Source organism: Alternaria conjuncta, assembly GCF_024043145.1.
Source record: "Alternaria conjuncta strain BMP 0040 chromosome Unknown scaffold_9, whole genome shotgun sequence".
Taxonomy (NCBI): Eukaryota; Fungi; Ascomycota; class Dothideomycetes; order Pleosporales; family Pleosporaceae; genus Alternaria; species Alternaria conjuncta.
In genome coordinates, this window is record NW_026250098.1 from 1,405,107 (window position 1) to 1,424,043 (window position 18,937).

General features: G+C 53.5%; 8 protein-coding genes across 8 annotated transcripts; 4 read left to right on the forward strand and 4 right to left on the reverse strand.

The window, feature by feature from the left end:
- Positions 1-972: 972 nt before the first annotated feature.
- Positions 973-2,550, forward strand: J4E85_006939 (uncharacterized protein; the record flags this gene model as incomplete). Its single annotated transcript, XM_051471174.1, has 4 exons — positions 973-1,509; positions 1,756-2,145; positions 2,339-2,387; positions 2,438-2,550. The coding sequence occupies 4 exons, from the start codon at positions 973-975 to the stop codon at positions 2,548-2,550; spliced, it is 1,089 nt and encodes a 362-aa protein (XP_051325384.1).
- A 669-nt stretch (positions 2,551-3,219) lies between these two features.
- On the reverse strand, positions 3,220-4,098 carry J4E85_006940 (uncharacterized protein; the record flags this gene model as incomplete). Its single annotated transcript, XM_051471175.1, has 1 exon — positions 3,220-4,098. One exon carries the CDS (start codon positions 4,096-4,098, stop codon positions 3,220-3,222), a length of 879 nt encoding a protein of 292 aa, XP_051325385.1.
- A 3,585-nt stretch (positions 4,099-7,683) lies between these two features.
- On the reverse strand, positions 7,684-10,169 carry J4E85_006941 (uncharacterized protein; the record flags this gene model as incomplete). The annotated part of the gene is made up of 5 exons (XM_051471176.1): positions 7,684-8,488; positions 8,542-8,799; positions 8,846-9,629; positions 9,679-10,026; positions 10,082-10,169. 5 exons carry the CDS (start codon positions 10,167-10,169, stop codon positions 7,684-7,686), a joined length of 2,283 nt encoding a protein of 760 aa, XP_051325386.1.
- Positions 10,170-10,962: 793 nt separating this feature from the next.
- J4E85_006942 (uncharacterized protein) lies at positions 10,963-11,660 on the reverse strand (the record flags this gene model as incomplete). Its single annotated transcript, XM_051471177.1, has 3 exons — positions 10,963-11,409; positions 11,458-11,515; positions 11,605-11,660. 3 exons carry the CDS (start codon positions 11,658-11,660, stop codon positions 10,963-10,965), a joined length of 561 nt encoding a protein of 186 aa, XP_051325387.1.
- A 321-nt stretch (positions 11,661-11,981) lies between these two features.
- J4E85_006943 (uncharacterized protein) lies at positions 11,982-12,887 on the forward strand (the record flags this gene model as incomplete). The annotated part of the gene is made up of 1 exon (XM_051471178.1): positions 11,982-12,887. The coding sequence occupies one exon, from the start codon at positions 11,982-11,984 to the stop codon at positions 12,885-12,887; it is 906 nt and encodes a 301-aa protein (XP_051325388.1).
- A 966-nt stretch (positions 12,888-13,853) lies between these two features.
- J4E85_006944 (uncharacterized protein) lies at positions 13,854-14,603 on the forward strand (the record flags this gene model as incomplete). The annotated part of the gene is made up of 4 exons (XM_051471179.1): positions 13,854-13,895; positions 13,956-14,273; positions 14,321-14,504; positions 14,557-14,603. The coding sequence occupies 4 exons, from the start codon at positions 13,854-13,856 to the stop codon at positions 14,601-14,603; spliced, it is 591 nt and encodes a 196-aa protein (XP_051325389.1).
- A 568-nt stretch (positions 14,604-15,171) lies between these two features.
- On the forward strand, positions 15,172-16,018 carry J4E85_006945 (uncharacterized protein; the record flags this gene model as incomplete). The annotated part of the gene is made up of 2 exons (XM_051471180.1): positions 15,172-15,350; positions 15,436-16,018. The coding sequence occupies 2 exons, from the start codon at positions 15,172-15,174 to the stop codon at positions 16,016-16,018; spliced, it is 762 nt and encodes a 253-aa protein (XP_051325390.1).
- A 186-nt stretch (positions 16,019-16,204) lies between these two features.
- J4E85_006946 (uncharacterized protein) lies at positions 16,205-18,229 on the reverse strand (the record flags this gene model as incomplete). The annotated part of the gene is made up of 1 exon (XM_051471181.1): positions 16,205-18,229. One exon carries the CDS (start codon positions 18,227-18,229, stop codon positions 16,205-16,207), a length of 2,025 nt encoding a protein of 674 aa, XP_051325391.1.
- Between the last annotated feature and the right edge of the window lie 708 nt (positions 18,230-18,937).

Consider the following 18,937-nt stretch of genomic DNA (forward strand, 5'->3'; position numbering starts at 1 on the left):
CAAACGTGGCGTCATCGCACATAGCCCCAACCCTCCGAGTGGTCGATGTCACGAAGCCGACGAGCCTTGCCAACGCACAGCAATGTCACGATAGGCTGCACCCTGGTCATTCCTAGTAGATACCCTGCGTTGTAAGGAATTGCAACCCGGTTTTGGGCAAGGGGATTGGAATGTGTATTCCGAATCGTCTTGGCCCGCCGCCCCATAGGAGGCCAGACCCTATGTAGGATTACACGCGGAGAGTAGGTGTAATGCCGACCGTGCGTCCCTTGCATTGAACATGATCTCCGAAGGCCACAGTAGATGCCATTCGTGCTGCTGTTGCTGCTGCGTCGATGGGAAGAGTGAAGAGCAGAAAAAAGGCGCATTGATGACATGGACATGTGCATGAATGACTGCAAGATCACCGTTGATCGAGGTGCTTTTTGCATCGTAGGATTCATCTACCAGAGAGGCTGAGGAAGCGACGATCCCCAGGTTGCGGCTCCAATGACAGCGGCGCACGAGCCAGGCGGATGACGTACGACGTCATTTTGGCAGTTTGTAGGAGGCGGCTGCCACGGCGTCGCACGTATGCGCCGAATGAGCTATATCATCGTCTTTAAGCGCAGCTACCCAATTGCCATATCTAATTGCTTCTTGCCGCCATCTGTCGAGGTCACTTGCCGCGGCGCATCCTATAATCCTATACCTCGCCTACACCCCCGCGCACTTTCTTCAAGACAAATTCTCTGCCATCCCACCTCACCCTCTCCAGGTACCATCTACATCGCTTATACACACCAGAACGCGCGCTGAGTAGTCCGGCCTATCGCTATCCGGCCTTGCTGCAGACTATCCTCCCAACCTTTGGAACTAGGCCCCCTCGTCGAATCGCTGGGACCGGTCGACTGCGCTCCAATCACAGCGCTGCTCGCAAGACAGTCCTACGTCACATCACGACATCCGGCTTTCGCGGCCCCCATCTGAAGCATGGCGGCCCTAGCCTTCAAGGCCATCAGCTACGGCGCAGAGCAGATTCCCGACAGCTTCTTCCACAAGTTACCCGGCGGCTACTTTGCACCCCCAGACTCGAAAGAGGGCAAGAAGAGAGGCAAGCACCTGAACCGCAACGAACGAGACGCAAGACAACGGCACCGGAGCGAAGACCGATCCAGTAAGCGCAGCTCCCGGCAAGAGCGCAGCCCGCCGACAGAGTACTCTGACTACACCGACGACACCGACTACGAGCGCGAACGCGAGCGCCGAAAGAGGGAGCGACGACGCGCAAAGAGCACGGGAACCACTGCTAGTAGGAGTCTGAGTCGCGGACGCCACGGACGACACAGCAGCGACCTGGACGGGCAGCACAGCGATTCACGAGACATGGCCTCACCTCAGCAGGGACAGCCTTACTTCCCTCCTCCGCCCACTTCCGAATACAAGCCCTATAATCCGCAGGAATATGCACCGAGCCCCGTGCAGGACCGCCGCCCTTCTGTCACTCCAGCCTACGGATACTCTCCTCAGGTAAATAATTTTTCCTCTTTTCGACGCGCAACACTTGCGACCATGCCCGAGCATCCAACACCGGCGAACTCTTGTCCGCCCATGTTGCGAAGCCGGACCACGTCAGCGACTTCCACCCCTTTTTCCTTTCAGCCTCATTTACTTCGCACGCTTTCTCGTGGTTCTCCCGTTTCTGCTGCTTTCACTCCGTCATACGAGCCGCCTCTCGCGGCCTTGCTCCAGCGCCCACTCACTAACACTCCGAAGCCACCACCTACAGAGCCGCGCAATGTCTCATTAGACTATGGCCAGTACGATGCGCCCCGAAGCTCTAGGTACGCTCCCGGCCCCGGCTACGCTCCCTCGCCCGCTGTGGATGCGCCTATCCCTCCTCCGCCAGTGGGATCGAATTCCCCTATGAACCCTTACCACCACACCGAGTTCCCTGCGAGCGGCGCTGGCTACCAGCCATCTCCCCCGCCCTTCAACCGTCAGCGCTCCAACTCTCAGCCTACTTTCGCGCCTGTGCCCAGCGCAGTCTACCCGACCTACGTGCCCCCATCGGCTGAACAGTCAATGGCCGCATACACCGACACTCGCTCCTCCCGCCGTGAGAGTACCAAGCCTCGTCGCGAACATCGCCACAGGGCTAGGTCCGTTGACTCTCACTCCCATCAGTCCCGCTCTAGCAAAGATTCCCGTCGCGATGATTCACGCATGACTAAAATGCGTGATAGATTTGACGGCATGGATCTGCGCGAAAAGAGTTTGGCGGCTTCGGTGGGAGGTGCGTTGGCGGGAGGACTCGCGGGCAGGTCTTTGGGTAAAAGTAGGCTGACCACACTGGCAGGAGCAGCTGCGGGTGCGTTGGGTGCCAGGCAGATGGCGACACGCTCGAGGTGAGTCTTGCGCACACAATTGACTAGTCTTCGTTCTAATTCCATCATAGAAGCGGAAGCGACCGCCATTCCAAGTCCCGCTCTCGCTCCCGATCACGAACGCGTGCGCATGACCGCGAACGCAGCAAAGGCCCCAGCCTCCGTGCTAGAAGCCGCAGCGTGATAGACCGCCTCCGTTCCAAGTCGCGCGGACACGACGATCGCGACTCGCGAAAGGATGACAGGCGCGACCGCGATCGCCGTCCAGATCATGGATACGACTATGGTCGCGATGACTACGACTACTTCAGCAGCGATTCTGAGGGTGATGGTAGCCCTGTGAAAACGAGGCGCCATCGTAGGAGGGACTATTAGAGTCTAGAGGAGGACCGTTGGTAAGCGTAGACATCCCTACGAGTGTATTATTATATTTCTTTTACTTCCCGAGCTTCTTGTGTTCCATCTGTGTTTGGTTTTGACTGCGATTTTGGATCATGTATGGATACGAGACGACACTCACGATTTACGACATTGATGAAGGATACGACAAAGATCAGGGATGTGGTCAGGAACGATGAGCTTTCGTTTGTTTACATCGCGAGTCATACGCGTCAACCTTGGTAGCTTGTTTATTTACATCAACCAGTCGTTACTTCGATGGACAGATGTAGAGATGTGAATGTGATGCTTTGAAATGCTGCCTGTACCCCCTAATGCCAACCACCGATCTAAATTTTATAAACCAAAAACGCCCTCAAATGCTCAATGTGCTCTCAAATCATGGTATCATGCCAAAATGCTTGTCCCAAACGATCCCTCCAATTCACCCAACCTTCGTAAACGTACTCATCCCTCAGCACGGAAACAGAATCAGATTCACGACTCCCGCCTGGGCAACCTCACTCCCCACACCCACCTCCTGCAACGCAGCTTTGAACCTAATTTCCGTCCTAGCCGCCAGTACCTGTCCCGCCAATTCGACCAAGCTCTGTCCGCACAGCCTCTCCCTTCCCACCACGAAATCAAAGTAGCTCTCCGGAAAATCAAAGTGCAAAGTAATGTCCCTGACGAGCAAATCCTTCATCGCCTTCTTGAACAACGTGTTACTATCCGCCATGTAAAACCCCGTAAGCAGTTTCTGAACTTGCAATCTCTCGGTATCGGCCTTGAACTTGTCGCTGAGGGCATGAGCGTCTTGGCCTGTAGTACTTCCTACGTAGCGGCGCGTGTCTGCGCATATCTTCAGACTGAGCAGACTGGGCGAGACGGTGCTGAGGAGGTAGGATAGACTAGTCGTGTAGCGGTCTGCGCCAGTGCAAACGGGTTTCCAGATTCCGTCGCGCGAGTCTAGGGATGTGGTCATGGAGGTGGGGTAGTAGATGAGGTCGACTTCGAGATGGCGGACTAGGGGGAGGTCGGTGAGTTGGAGAGGGGGTTCAAAGGCGCCGGATCCTTCTTCTTCTTGTTGTTGGTCGTCGATGGCATCTTTCCTGGAGGGAGTGGGGGGTATGGATGTGATATAGAAGGTGTTTTTGCCGAAGAATACGGAGCGGGCTTCGTGGTGTATTTGTTTGTTTGTTCGGAGGATGGCTGTGTGGAGGTCGTATTTTGTGTCTTGACGGGCGACGGAGCCTTTGATGGATGACGGAGCGACGAGAAGGTGTGTGTAGATGTGTAGACGGAGCTCTGGAGGAAGGATATCCAGGAACGGTGAGCGTGTTGTTTTCGCCATGATGGTTGACGTCTTCAAGGAGTTGACTTTATCCGTCAACTTATAGTACCTCGACTCGACTGATTAGTTGGCGACAGGAAGGATATGGGCCGATATGTCGTATCGAGAAATGAGGCTCAGATCCTTAGCAAGGCCAGCCCTATGGATCAAGAGAGAGTCGGAATAGTAGAGTGAGCAGCTTTCCACAACATCAACATCAGCCACAGCAGCGCACACCCCCGGTCTTTATTCTCGAAGACGGCATCAAGTGACCCATTCCGTAATCGTCATCCTGTTGCAAGCCCATGAATTCATTACACTTGACTCGCTCCACCTAGCTATCTAGGAAGCCGTGTAGCCAGGAACCCCTTCACTGGCAACGGCCTTAGGAGACCCTTAGCAAGAAAAACGTCCATGCGCTCACGATGCAGACTTCCAAATACTCCTAGCTCTGCCGTCCAAAGACGCGATTGACGTGCAGATCATCGATGTTCGCAAGGATCATGTGGAAGGACTGAGGCGTTCGGCTGCAGACATCCTTGCGCCCAATGTACCGGTGTAGAAGGTGATGAAACTATGGTAGGTGCTCAAGGCGGTTCGGCAAGGCTCCGGAGGGCATGTCGAGCGGCTGGCTAGCAGGCACGAAGCAGACGCCCCGATATGTCAGGGAGAAAGTCCGGTAGCGCGGCCATGGTGTGTTTCTAGAAACATTGAAAAGAAGGTTTATTCGATTGAGAACAGACGTCCAAGAAGCGTAGTCTCGCATGTCGGATGCGCTAGGTTCCAAGTCTTGTTCTAGAGTGTTTCCACGGGCGAGCGCGGAAGAGTTAGTCCGCGCCTGTCTGATACAAGTCTCAAGAAGAGCGTTGGTGATGCCCCAAACGGCCCACACGGCGAATATGCGGCATCGTGTGCAAGTGGAGAGTTGATGTCAAAGTTGATCCCTTGCTTTTTTTCCCGCTTGATTGCCGAATCGGCATGTTCCTTTGTCCTGGGTAACCAAGCCGGGCTATCTTAACTCCAGTCGGGCAGACTTGCACTCGTTTCCTGCTGTTCCGAACAACTCAGTACCTGTCGGCCGAAGACTCCGGCACACACCCCGTAAAACAGCGCCGTTTTGCTGTCCTTTGTTCGACGCACGCCCGAGGTCCACCCTCGTTGACCTTCCAAACAGCCTCAAGACCTGAAGCACAGCCCGCTGTATCGACCAACTAGCGAAATTCCGCTGTAGTAGATACTCTAGCTGCAGCACTAGATATTCACATGCGATTCGACGGCGCGGCGTGCATCTACCATGCCGCGCAAGGCTCAAACGCTCGGCATCACAACAAAGCCACAGCAGGTAAGATACAAGAAACAGAAGCGGGAACGCACATGGCACGCTAGCAAGATCAGCACTAGAGGGTCGGGAAGAACAGTTCCACGCGAATGATAAACGAGGGAGACGCTCAAGTCGGCTCCACACTCGTCTCTAGTTCCATTGAACCGGAAAGGGCGTTGTGCCTCACTCATGCAATGTCATGCACCGACGAGCCATCGCCTGACCTGACTTTGGGCCTGAATGTGGTCTCCTCTTTACCGCTACTCATCGCACACCTGGCGCGCTTGTCGAACAAAGACGATCCCAAGCTACGAGCCGTGTCGAAACAAACCATCCAGTATACGAGCGAACCATGGAAACAAATCTGACATGCGGCAAGCCACCGAAGAGACTTCCCCGTGTCATGGCATTGGCATTGGCATGGGCGTATCGTTGGGTCTCTCCGAACGACAATCGGACCCTGAACGTCCATCATCCCACTTATCTTGCATGCGCATCGTCGATATACCCCTCCGTCCGGCTTCTGTCTCCGCTCCGCTCCCATCGCACCCCCCGACCCTCCCTCATATGACGACGTACCAAGACCGCCCGGGCAGCAACGTCGACACTTCCTGCCAGCAAACCGCACCAAAAGCCCAATGGAAGGGCAACAAAAAAGACGCTTTGAACCAAGCAATAGATAGCGGTGTGTAACCGGATCCAACTCCGCAGGCACCTCCTCAATCAACCTGCATAGCCCACATCATCTCTCGTGACGAGGCGGGGAGGGGCGCTTACCATCACAAACGGTCCGATCGCAGGTCCCGCTCTCCAAGCAGAAAGGAAAAGCGAGAAAAACCGCCTTTGGATGCATTTGTCGTGCATGTAACTTCGCAATCTAAATCCATCAACTTGGCCGAGAGGGTCGACAGGAGCAAGCAATCTATCTTGGATTTTCTTCCTGCCCTCTCGCGCGCTACATACGGAAGGCGTACCGAAACGACGTGATTCGCTGCCCTCTTTTTAATTTCTCCTCTTTGTTTTTCTTTTTTTCGCTTCCGTTATCACGAAGAGAAGAAGCGAGGCTAGCACATGTCCATCACCATCACAACATGAGCATGGGCGGTCGTCAGAAATGCCAATGTAGGTAAGCACGTGTATTTTGGCGGACGCAGGGTAAACGCATGTACCACGGCCATGTAAGATTTTGGAAAGAAGGTGAAATGCTCAACATGGGTCATGCTGGTCGCGTCGTGTTTCTGCCAGTTGCCGGTGAGACCATTGGTGCGGGAGAGGGAGGACAGAGCGTCGGTGTTGCAAAGTTTGGCACCCTGGACGCAATGAGGTCAGAATCGTAAGATGTTTACCATAAGACGGGCGGACGTCGGTGCTTGGGGGATGGGCAGTACGGCGTATGCTCATTACGCGGTTTCGTTACCTGTAGCCCCAGGTTCGCGAGATGATCCTGTAGATGGGGGTGACAGCATATCAAACCTGGGTTTGCTCGGGCTTGGGTCGCAATTAAGCTTTTGGGTAAGCGGCGTCCACTTAGGAATTGGCCGGTCCGGATGTTGTTCCTGGCCTCTGGGAGTCGGTATCGCTCACGGTATGACGGCCTTGTGCTTCACACATGCAGTCTGGGGAGCGCTTGGCTTGGGGGTCGGGACAATAGCGTATGTCTCTCAAACTACCTCTTTCGGTAGCCTTGTGCTCTACTCTTGTCTATCTTGTGGTCAGGCCCGATTAGTATCCCGCAGGATATTCCGATTATGTCCACCAGTAGGAGGCTGTGCGCATAAAGGCCTCACCTGGGCAGTTTGGAGTGTACGGAGTGTTCTCCTAGACATTCTACGGATACATGGTGTGCTATGACGCGATGGAGCTAGTGAGGCGCGTTATCAAGATCGAGCATTGTCGCACCCTCTCGAGATCCATGGATAGGAAGGAAAGCAGCCAACATCGCGTGTAACACATCTTGTCACGCATATACCTAGGGCAAGAAGTGGAAACATCTTGAGTATTCTATATACAAGTTGACTGTGACTTGGAACTAGGAAAACGTAGTATGCACGTACTTCGCTGTAGAAGTTCCTCACAGACTATCCTTGCAACCTAGATGTGAAACGAACTGTATTCACACAGATGGCGTGTAGCTTGTCACGATACCCGACTGCTTCAATGCACATGACTCGATGTTTCAGAGATTGCTCCTGCCCAAGTAAATTAAGGCGGCGCAGCTTCCGAATATCCATGAGATCAATTCGCGCAGTAAAGACTCCCTCATCTTCAGATAGAATCTCAGAAGCTCATTCGCTGTCGCTGGGGATATGGATGACTTCGTCATCATCGCCTGGAATACTAGGTTCGCGACGTCGTCCGGTGGACCTGCTGGCGGAAGCGGTGCTCCTGTTCGCGTAATTACTGATGCCATCCAGCACCCCATCGAGGAGATTCAAAGACGGAAAGCCGCTTGCATTCCTGCGTCGTGGTTGCATCGACTCTGCCGTATGGCGCGTGGAAGGCGATGCAGTTCGCGACTCAGTAGCTCTCGCCATCCTAGAGCTGGCAGTTCGAGAAGATCTGGAGGGTGTTGCGCTTCCGGTGAAGCTGTCGAGCCGTCGCTGTTGAGGAGCGCTCTCACCGCTCTGTTCCAGAATCAAATCCAGATCAGAGAGGTCATCTTCTGCTCCGATAAGGCCCTTTTCAAAGGCTTCTAGAGTTTTTGCAATAGTCTGGTAAATTGCTTGGGCCATGATTGGTGGGAAGGCATTGCCTATCTGCTTCGTGGCCTCACCATTGGCACCAGTAAACTCATACACGTATGGGAAGCTCTGGAACAGAGAGAGTTCGCGAGGTGTGAAGTTGCGTGTGCCCGAAGGATGGCAGGCTGTTGTACCGCCGGTCGTTATACAGCCGCGGAGGAAAGTCCGCGCATCGTAGGCTGGTTTAGGGATGGGAAACAGTTTAGGCTGATGGTAAGGATCGTTCATAGCTCGGCTGCCCTGGCGGGTAATGTGTGTGAGGGCATCGTCGATGTACACGAAGGGCTTTAGACCAGTTCCTGAAGCGCCATGCGTGGGCTTTGGGAAGGGAGGGAGAGGCGTACCCCGTCTGGCATCTATTAGCATGAAAAGCATGGAGATACTAGGACCTCTGTGACTGACCTGGCAGCAATGATGAGCAATCGCTTACGCTTCTGCACGAGGCCGTACTGCGAGAGGTCCTGGATCTTGTAGCGGACATCGTAGCCGGCTTTACCGATGTCGTACAAGAGCATAAGGAAGTTCCTCTTATGCTGTTCGTGCGTCGCGAGGCCAAACGTCTGCTCCAGGGTTGCGACACGCGGTTTGACCTTGTTAAGGATCGGACCAACGGTGTAGATGGCTTCGTAGTTCTCTTGATCCTTAGGTCCGTCTCTGGTACTACTAATTATTAGTAGATGATCCTATTATGAAAATGTTCTCTTACTGTGCGGGGCTCCAGTAACAGCAAGGAGGCGAGAGGTGAAGCACATCGACTTTCCAGCTCTCCTTACTAATACCGTTTGGCGGAAAGTCATGCGCATTCATCTTCCATGCGTACGCGCCAGGATGATTCAGGCGGTATGCAGCAAACGCGTCTTTATCATTGTCGAGACCCCATTGAACATAGTACCCGGCTTGGGCCGCGCCTTGACTTGCACCTCCAGCTCCGCAGAATACGTCGCCGAATACCAGACGGCCCTGCTTCGAAGGATGCCGAATCTTTCGTTTTGATGGCTCATGGTCCAAGATCTCGAAGTCAGGAGACTCATCGCGTGCACGCCGCTTCTTCGCGGAAGGCTCCTCGCTCACGACAACGTAGCCAGGCTCTTTAGAATCTTCTATCGCTATCGACGTCTCACGAGAGAAACCGGGACCCTGAGTGGGAGCTGGAGTCGCAGTTGCATCCGCCTCGTGGGTATATAGATGACGAACAATACCGCCGTATGGCTTCGATCTGGTGCCGCTCATGTAGAGAATGTTGACAACACGGCAAGTGAGCCTGCCACCGTGGAATATTTGCTTCTTGATGTCGTCCTTACTCATACTATTCGGCCATGCAGCACGACCCTCGGATCGGAAGCTGAGGAACGGATAAGGTTTGTTGGTCAGCGTACACTCGCGCGCTCGGTCAACCTCTTCGATTTCGACGTCTTCCATGCCCGCGACAAAAGGCGATCTACGATCATCTTCGTCAAGACGGAGGACCATGCCCAACTCGTTCATCTTCCCTTGAGAGAAGTCAGTATAGGTCCTCAAGGCTGTCTCTGTCGTACTCACAATCGAAGATCTGGCCAAGGTATTTAGTGCGTCGCATTCGCCAACCTCGGAGTCGTACCTCGTCCGTCTCCAGGTTCATAATGATGGTTTTGACACGAAGAAAATCTCCCGAATGCATAGCACCCTCATCTTGATTCGAACGATCTTTCAACTCTACGGTATCGCCCGGCTTTATGACGAAACTTGTGCTGATCTTGTATGTCTGTATCGCAACATCCGGTAGAGATATGTCGTTGCTTGGGGGAGGTTGGCGCGTGCGGCTCTTTCCCTCGTTCGAGCTCGGAGTGGTTGGTGTAGCAGACGCCTCACGAGAACTGACCGCGGTGATCTCAAGATCGGACTCGGAATCTGGATATTAAATATCAGTCAATGAATCCAGTTGAACGAAGAAGTAGCGACTCACCATAGTCGAGAAGCTCGATATCACTGTCGTCATCGTTCCAGGTCTCGTTATAGTCATCGGGTACGATGTAGGGTTGTGTTGACGACATGTTGTCTGCTGCTGCTAGTTAGTATTTGCGACACAATCATGAAAGTTAGAGTGGAAGGCGCGACGATCCACGCGACGTACCTGGCAGTTGCCTTTTGCACGAAGTCGTGACTAGGCAGTTGCTACAATGCGCGCGAGCAACGATAGCTGGAGATTTCTTGCAGCTTGCGAGTTGCGAGGGGTAACAGAAAGGCAGGCAAGGTGTTGCTGCAGCCGCCGATTAAAGGCTGCTTGCGTGGTAGTGAGTAGTCGAAACTGCGAGAGACACTGTGCTGTTATTTTAACTAATAGGCCAAAGCGCCAAGGCATCAACGGTGAAGGTGAGTCTGGTAGACGCCCGAAGGGGAAGGTGAGCTGTAGGCCAGTTTTATTGCAGATGGCATAGGCAGCCTAAAGAACTCGCGCGTCCTGACGCGCGGCGAAGGCGAGTTGTGATGATGAAAATTGCGATGCAAAGGTGATGCTCGTCCACTGGTGGCCAAAGCCATGGACAAACATACGTAAAATGTGAGATCAATCTCTCAAAATGTGCAAGGAATAGAAGATAGTTGTGATGACCGAAGGAACCGACAATGAAAAGAGACGCAATCCAGTAGTCATAAGAATACTCCACTAAAGATTCCGCAGCAGTTCCACATAGGTAGTATAATAGCGGTTCGCTCAGCAAGTTGCAAGGTGGTAAGTAATGTAGGGATTTGGAGATAAGAAATGCCCTCGAGGATGCTATATCCCACGTAACCCAACTATACAACGACGCCGTACCAAACCTCACTGTCATGATTTCGCGTCGTGGCTCATCGGATGGTCTTTTGTACAAACTCCTTCTCCAGGCGTCCGACCTCCTGCTTGAAGGTCTCGACTTCTTTCCAGCAATCCAGCGGTCGGCGGTCGTGTGTCCGCAGACATGAGACGACAGCCTCCTTGGCCTTGGTGACATCGGCATCGGCCTGCTCCAACTTCTTCCTCTGCTCGAGCTTCGCCTTCAACTGCTCGATCTCCTTGGTGACACTGTCCCTGCTCATGTCCTTTTGTCTTTGCTTCTCGGCGAGGGTGGAGCTGCTGGACGTCACATCCTGGATCTTCTCGACTAGGGAGGGTTCATCGGACTGTGGGGTCTCGGTGGAGAGGGTTTCGCTGAACTTGGAGAAGTTCTGGGTTTCTTGCTCGCGCAGCTTCTCGAGCTCGGCGGTTAGGCGTTCCTGGTACTGGAGTTCTTGCTGTCTTGATCGCGCCGAGTCTGTCTGCACGTGTGTTAGCCCCAATTCGCCCATTTGAGCCATTGGACGTACGAAAGTGTTCTTCTCCAGCGATCCGACGAGTTCATTGGAGAAGCTGTAGGGGTGATCTCTGCGCGCAAATTATCAGCACACGACGTCACTGGTTGATTCATCTCTTATGAGGGGCTAGAGCCATTGAAGGTGGAAGATGCGACGTACGAGGAGAAGACATGCTGCTTGACCTCTGACGAGGGTTTCGAGTTCTCGGCGCCCATGGTTGCGGTGGTGGCTCCTGGGGATTTCTAGGGCGATGATGCTGTTCCTGCAAGAAGTCGGAGCTGACGGCTTGGCCGACGAAAGCACGCTAGGAAGCATCCCTGCAAACGATCCGAGGGCGCGTCAGGGAAACACCAGAAGTCTCCCCTCATGTTTGTGTTTGTGGGTTGCGCTTCCATTACTTGACAATTCACAGCCCATCGCGAGTATACAGCTTTAGCAACTCGCTGTTATCCACGTGACCATCCATTGGCTATCATTACCCAAACCACGACCTTCGACGACACCATCACAGCCAACCCAGCCCCTCTCCTCCCGCGATGCAGTCCTCCTTGAACAGCTGGCTGAAGAAGGCAAGCCTCGATAAACAACCTGCGCCGCCCTCAAACGCTCCGCCAATGGCATCATCAAAGACGAACCGGCCGCCGCCTCCCCCAAAGTCTGTCTCTGCGCCGACGCGCGTTCCCTCTAACCCGACCCCTACGCCTTCGAACATGGAGAACTGGAACGACATACCCGACGACTTCCTTCAAGCACCCTCAAGACCGCGATCGAAGAAAAGTCCTCGTCCTTCCCGAACAGTCACGCCTGCTATCTCGCGCATACCTTCACCCATCTCCCTCTCTACCCAACAGCCAGCCATCCCGAAGCTCTTCGACCTACGCCCGCTACCACAGAACGTGCAACTCGTGCCCCTCACCGAAGATCTACTACCAGCATTCAAGCGTCTGAATACCCTCACTTTACCCATATCCTACCCAGAGACCTTTTACAAGGAAACCATGACCGATCCACACTACAGCATTACCCTCGTAGCCGTATGGCACTCGTCGCCCACGAATACCGACTCATCCTCGTCCACAGAGAAACCGCATCTCGTCGGTGCCGTCCGATGTCGCATACTTCCTTCCTCGAACCTATACATCTCCACTATTGGCGTCCTGGCCCCCTACCGCTCGCACGGCATCGCTATGCATCTTCTACAGACGATAGTAAAGAAAGCCGTCGAGCTTCACAGTGTACGCTGTGTCACAGCACATGTGTGGGAGGCCAACGAGGAAGGCATGGAATGGTACAAGAAGCGGAACTTTGAGATACTCGAGAGAGAAGAGGGATACTACAGGAAGCTGAGGCCGCAGGGCGCCTTCCTTGTGAGGAAGTGGATCGGTGTTGGAGACCTTCTGGGAAATGGTACTCAGCAACAGAATGTAGCAGGCGGTGAGTGATCAGGTACTACCTCCGGCCACGGACAGTAACTACCGTTCATTTTACCCATGTGCCTCTTAAAGCACTACTACCAGCACTCGCCTAGAGCCTTCTCGAGCAGTGTCAACCCCAAAATCTGGACCAGCATGCGACAAGCCCACTTTTCTGCATCTCAATTATCCGCCCCCGGATTACGGCACAATCCTGTGATCGTCTCAAGCGTCGTGCGGGTTTCCCGTCAAGTGTTCCGGCAACCAGTCTCACTGCTTGTATCGAACAATCTATCCTCTCGCCATATGAGAAGGGAAACGAATCACGATCGCTCTGGAGTGAGTGCGAGTCTGGTGTTGGGACATGGGTCAACTGGGTGTCAATTTGCGGCTAAAACGTACCCCAGTCTATAATCGTGGCCATGGATAAGAATAGCATCAAGGACAGTCGCGAAGCATCTCGGAACGCAGGCGAGCCTCGATTTTCCTTTAGGCAAGGGCTTTTCGTGCAAGGCTTGTAACTCTGTATCGTGGGTAACCCGTCTAAGAAAAGCTCTGCAATACACAGCAACGATCGCGTATACCTCCATAGATTGCAGCGCATTCTATCTTCCCAAGGCTTCCAAATGCATTTCTTGAGTGCTTTGTCGTGTTTGGCTGACTGGGTGAGATCTCGCCATGCTTGACATTGCCTGTACCGTCACAATGGCACACAAACTCGCTAGCCACAATATAGGCGAATGCAAGAGCAGATTGGGATGGCCTCGTATCTGAGCTTGGCCCTGGCCAGACTGCATGTCTACAATGGAGCCGCGGGTGTTCAGATCAGAAGCCACGAAGCTATCATTGAGCCTGTCGTTGACTTCCTAGACTTGAATCGACTAGTAGCATAAGGTCGTGGGTATAAGATGCGGTCGGTGTCCCATTGATTCAGGCTCCTCACCTGGTGCAGCATCTTCGTTCAAGAATATATCATTATCCGACTATCAGATCACCATGCAGCTCACCACGCTTGCGCTTTTGACAAGCCTTTCGGCAGTATGCTTTGCGGCAAGTAGCTCGATACTCGCAATGGTAGTACATACTGACTTGAAGTAGGCGCCAGCAAACAATCATGTCGACATCGTGCCACGCCAGACGTACATCATTACATGCATTGGAGGTCGTTGCACCGACAACATCAGCCGACCTACATCGGGTGTGCCACAGCCAACGACTAGCAAGATTACAACGACAACAACCAAGAAGCCTGAGCCGACCACATCAAGCAAGAAGCCTGAGCCAACACCTACAACCACTTCAAAGAAGCCCGAACCACCCAAGTCAAGTACGAAGCCAGCGCCAACGTCGACCACTACGACCAAGAAGCCCGAACCACCCACGACAAGCAAGAAGCCAGAGCCAACCCCGACAAAGGTCAGTCATTGTAGTCTCTCATCGCGAATGCATACTAAGCTACTTAGACCACTATCAAGACGAGTACAAAGTCTACCGAGAAGCCCACAAAGACTACCACTGAGGAGACTGGCCCAAGCAGCACGAGATGCCCTGTGCCTGCTTACTACAAGTGCGGAGGCTGGGATTACACTAAGCCTTGGGACGGCTGCACGGTTTGCGAAAAAGGCTCAACATGCGTGGAACAGAACGGTATGTGGACACTAATGCATCGTTCTTCTGCCACGAAACTAATCTTTGTTAGAATGGTATTTCCAGTGCGTGCCAAATGATGCCATTGTAGCGGAGTGATGGGATGATTCGGCTTTCACACGCGTCTAGATAGATGGTAGCAGATGCCTTCGCGTCTATATCTGCCCAGGCATCTTCAAACTGGGAGCAGTTCTACTTTTACACCAAATCTTAGCCAAGATACCTCACGCTCGTCTCTTACATTCGCGCCACTTTCTCTTTCCTTTTGCAGAAGTGAATGCGCTCACCATGTACTCGAAGCCATCTTACATTCAAGCTTCTCAACAATGCGATGACCAAGGCTTACTATGCGCGTCGAAGCATGACAAGGCGCGTGTAGCGCATATGGTGGGGTAGCTCCAACACGTCCCTGGCACGCCCCACCATGCTAAATAATTCCCCATACCAACGTCATACCCACGGACTGAGCTCCGGTAGCTGCCGTGATGGTTGCATACTCATTTCACGTTTTCCTTCGACTTTACCTTCGTAACTTTGCGTGCGACCTCGTCTTCTACACGCGCTTTACCACCGAGTTTTCCAATTGACCCATTCCCTGCGCGTCGCGTCTTGTCACTACGATCTTCCTCTTCCAGCAGCCACAACAGCAGATCTACGAATAGACACAATGCCCGACCCACGAGTCTTCATAATCCGCCACGGCGAAACAGAATGGTCGCTCAACGGACGCCACACAGGAGTGTCCGACATTCCACTTACCGAAAACGGCGAGAAGCGTGTAAAAGCCACTGGCAAAGCGCTCGTCGGCGACGACAGATTAATCGTACCAAGCAATCTAGCACACATGTACGTCCCAACCCCCTTCTCAAACCCCCCAGATACAACCCAAGAAACCCCCAAAACTCTCAAACACTAACCCCACACCACACAGCTACGTCTCCCCCCGCACGCGCTCCCAACGCACCCTCGAACTCCTAAAGCTCGGCTGCAAAGAACGCTACCCCTGGCACGACGCCTCAAAACCGCACACGCCCGACATCCGCACGCACGCCACAATCGAAGTAACAGAAGCAGTCCGAGAATGGGACTACGGCGACTACGAAGGCCGCGTGACCTCTGAAATAAAAGCCGACCGCGAGAAACGCGGATTGGGATCGGACTGGGACATATGGAAAGATGGGTGCGAAGGCGGCGAGAGCCCGGAGGATGTGACGGAGAGATTGGATAAGCTGATTAAGGAGTTGAGGGAGAAGTATCACAAGGGTAAGTTTGGGAAGGATGGGAAGCCGAATGATGTGCTTATTGTGGCGCATGGGCATATTTTGAGGAGCTTTGCGGCGAGGTGGGTGGGGAAGAGGTTGGAGGAGAATCCTAGTTTGATTCTCGAGGCGGGTGGTGTGGGGACGTTGAGCTATGAGCATCATAGTATTGATGAGCCGGCGATTTTGCTGGGTGGTGCGTTTGTGGTGGATGTGGTGGAGAAGGAACAAGAGGAGAAGAACGATAAGTCGTAGGTATCTTCATGAGAATCACCCAGGAGTCTACATCGCCTTCGGACCTTGTTAGATATCGGTTTTCGTACTGATGTTGTCTGCAGTGCACATGTTACATAACAGCAATCATCAGTAAGTGGGTTCAGTTCTTTGCATTGGTTGTCGTAATCCTATCTGTTCTGTCTGTCTCAAACTCTGCGTATCTCATCAAGCTCCTGCAACAGCAACTTTTGGCATAGCGTTCTGATACTCTCGACTCCTCTTTTTCGCCAACATGCCGAGCTTATCGGCGTTCTTAAGCGCCCACAAGCCGAACTCACGTACCGCAAAAGCGTTCATCAGACTGTCCCGACCATACTCGGGGTCGCTCTTGAGCTTGATCTCAGGAAAATCGCGGCACAAGCCATCCAGTGCTAGCTGCGCCTTGCTGAGCGGACCCTGAGCAGCCTTCTCAACGACCTTGGCGATATCGACGGCGCGTCCATGGATCATACGGAGAGCGTCTAGATCTGAACGCAGGTTGCAGCCAACGATAATGGTCTCCTTGTCGACGAACCTGTGTAGCGCATCTCGTGCTGCCGCCCAGCCCTTGAAGATCTTGTACCCGGCTTTTCGAGCTCCCTCCATGTCGTCCCAACTGAACAATCCGGTGACCGGGGAGTACCAATCTTTGACTTTTGCGTGCGGATCAGTACAGACAAGGTGGTTCATAAGGATTCGGCAGGTGATCAGATCAACAGCTGCTATCTTGACGACCTCGGGACAGCCGTTTGCTAGCAGGATCTTGCTGCATGAGATGGCGACTGCGCCAAGGCCTGGTTTGGTTATGTTGCGTTCGGGGGAGGCTTTGAAGTCGCTTGACAAATACGTGGCCTTGTAATCTTCTTTCAATGCCTTTGGAGGAGGTATGTATTCGCCTTGCAGCATTTTTGGGAGATGGCACATCCCGTCGAGCATCTTAACCACGTCGTACTGTTTGGCGACACCGATCCGAGTCCACATAATATCGCAGGCGTTGACCTTTCCATCGTGTAGAATGAAGACATCTGATTGGATGAGCAAGCGTTGTGTCTTTGCCTGAATAGATTTGGCCTGGTCAAGCTCCGCAATGCCGCCCATGTTGATGCTGTTGGGGGCAGGAGGAGGTTGTTGGACTGGCAAGCGAGGTTGCTGCGGCATTGGACGGGCGAAGGCAGATTGCTGTTGTTGTACGGATGGTCTTGTTGAAGAAGGAGCCCCCCGAGGACGGGAAGGTGCTCCACGAGGGGCTGGACGACCTGCTTGGCCGCCACGGCCTCGAGAGGAAGGAGTTTGTTGAAGCAAACCTTCTTGCCGCATTCGTTCTCGCTCGCGATTGCTGAGCATCCACGAGTCGCGGCCGGCCAAGTTCAATGCCTGACCTCCGACACCGTGAGCGTCCTGCTTGTGCTGTTTGAGGCCGGCTTCGGACCTGAAGGAACGATCACAGCCTCGGGTATCGCATGCAAAAGCGGCCGGATTGCTGGTATGCGTGGAAGATACATTAGACGAAATCGGGGCTCGGGGTGCCAGTACAGGTGCGTTTGCAGCCCTCATCTGGTTTGTGGTGAGTGGAGAGCTACCCAATGCGGTAGCGGGGAGCACCTCGCGGACTTGTGCGGTCGTCGATACAGGAGTGCAACCTAGCATGTGGTTGTTGTAGTGGCCCAGGGAGCGGAAGATGCGCTTGCAGTCGTTGCACTTGATGCCGACATCGCTGTCGACGGAGTCAGATGATGATGATGCACCATCATCGTAGTTGGGCACTACAGATGGCTCGTCGTTGGGTCTGTCGAGGTCAACGTACCCCGGGGCAACTACAGCGGGTGTCGGTGGCTGCGGCCTTTTCGTGGTGTGCTTCCAGTCGACGCACGCACTCGCCATGTTGCTGCGATGATTACTGAACTGCTTCTGAGTGGCGAACTGCTTCTGGCAACGATCGCAGTGAACCGCCATTTCGTCGAGCGATGGGGCAAGCGCCGTTGTCAAGCTCGTAGATGCTGGCTGGGGAGGTGCGTGACTGCTCTGTATCTGATGGAGCTCGAGGGCGTGCGAATCGTCGAAATACCAGCCGCAGATGGCGCACACCAGCTTCGCAGTGCTGGTGTCGTCGTGGTTGGCAGTGTGGTGGTTGAGCTCAGCTTTGCTGGAGAAGGACTGCTGACATATCGCACAGTGATAGGCGGCGGCCTTAGCGCGTCTTCCGCGCGCCATCACTGGTGAGATGGCAACTGGCAGTCACCGTCTTCGTTCCGTGAGGTGATTTGGCAGATCAGGCTTTGTTTGTGGGGTCAAATATTGCGAGGAAGGCGCGACGGGCACGGACTGTGTGCGGGCGCGATATCACGTGCATCGCTGGAAGCTTCTGCCATTCACTGCTCATCCTTCATCTTCATAGTTAGCAGTGAGATATTTCCGAAAGCACACAAGAAAATTTCCGATTACAGGTAGGCTTGCCGAATACAAGGTCATCGCGAATGAGGATACTAACTTAATACATGAGCCTGTCGTCCTTCGCGACACTAAGTAGAGTAGAGACCGTTGACACAATAACAAAACTAGCATCAGGAACAATGAAAACGCTACTGTACCTATCCCGCGGTCCGACTTGATCTCGTGACCGCACCCGGAAAGATTGAGCTATAAAGTGAGCCTGCCCAGGTGGATGCCTTCGGGATACTTGGCGAGCTCGATGATCGAGCTAATACAAAAGCCTGTATAGCCTGGCACCGGCCTTAATGAGCATGCTACCATGTTCTTGTAAAACTACCTTGACAGAATATATCACTCTCAGCCGTACCCTCACACGCACGCAGTGAAGGCGATAGGTGAGCCGCATCAGCTGAAAGATTCTCCATGCTTGGAACGCACAGAATTTGGCAGCGTATTTCAGCCTTTGTGAGCAATGATTACCAGAATTCT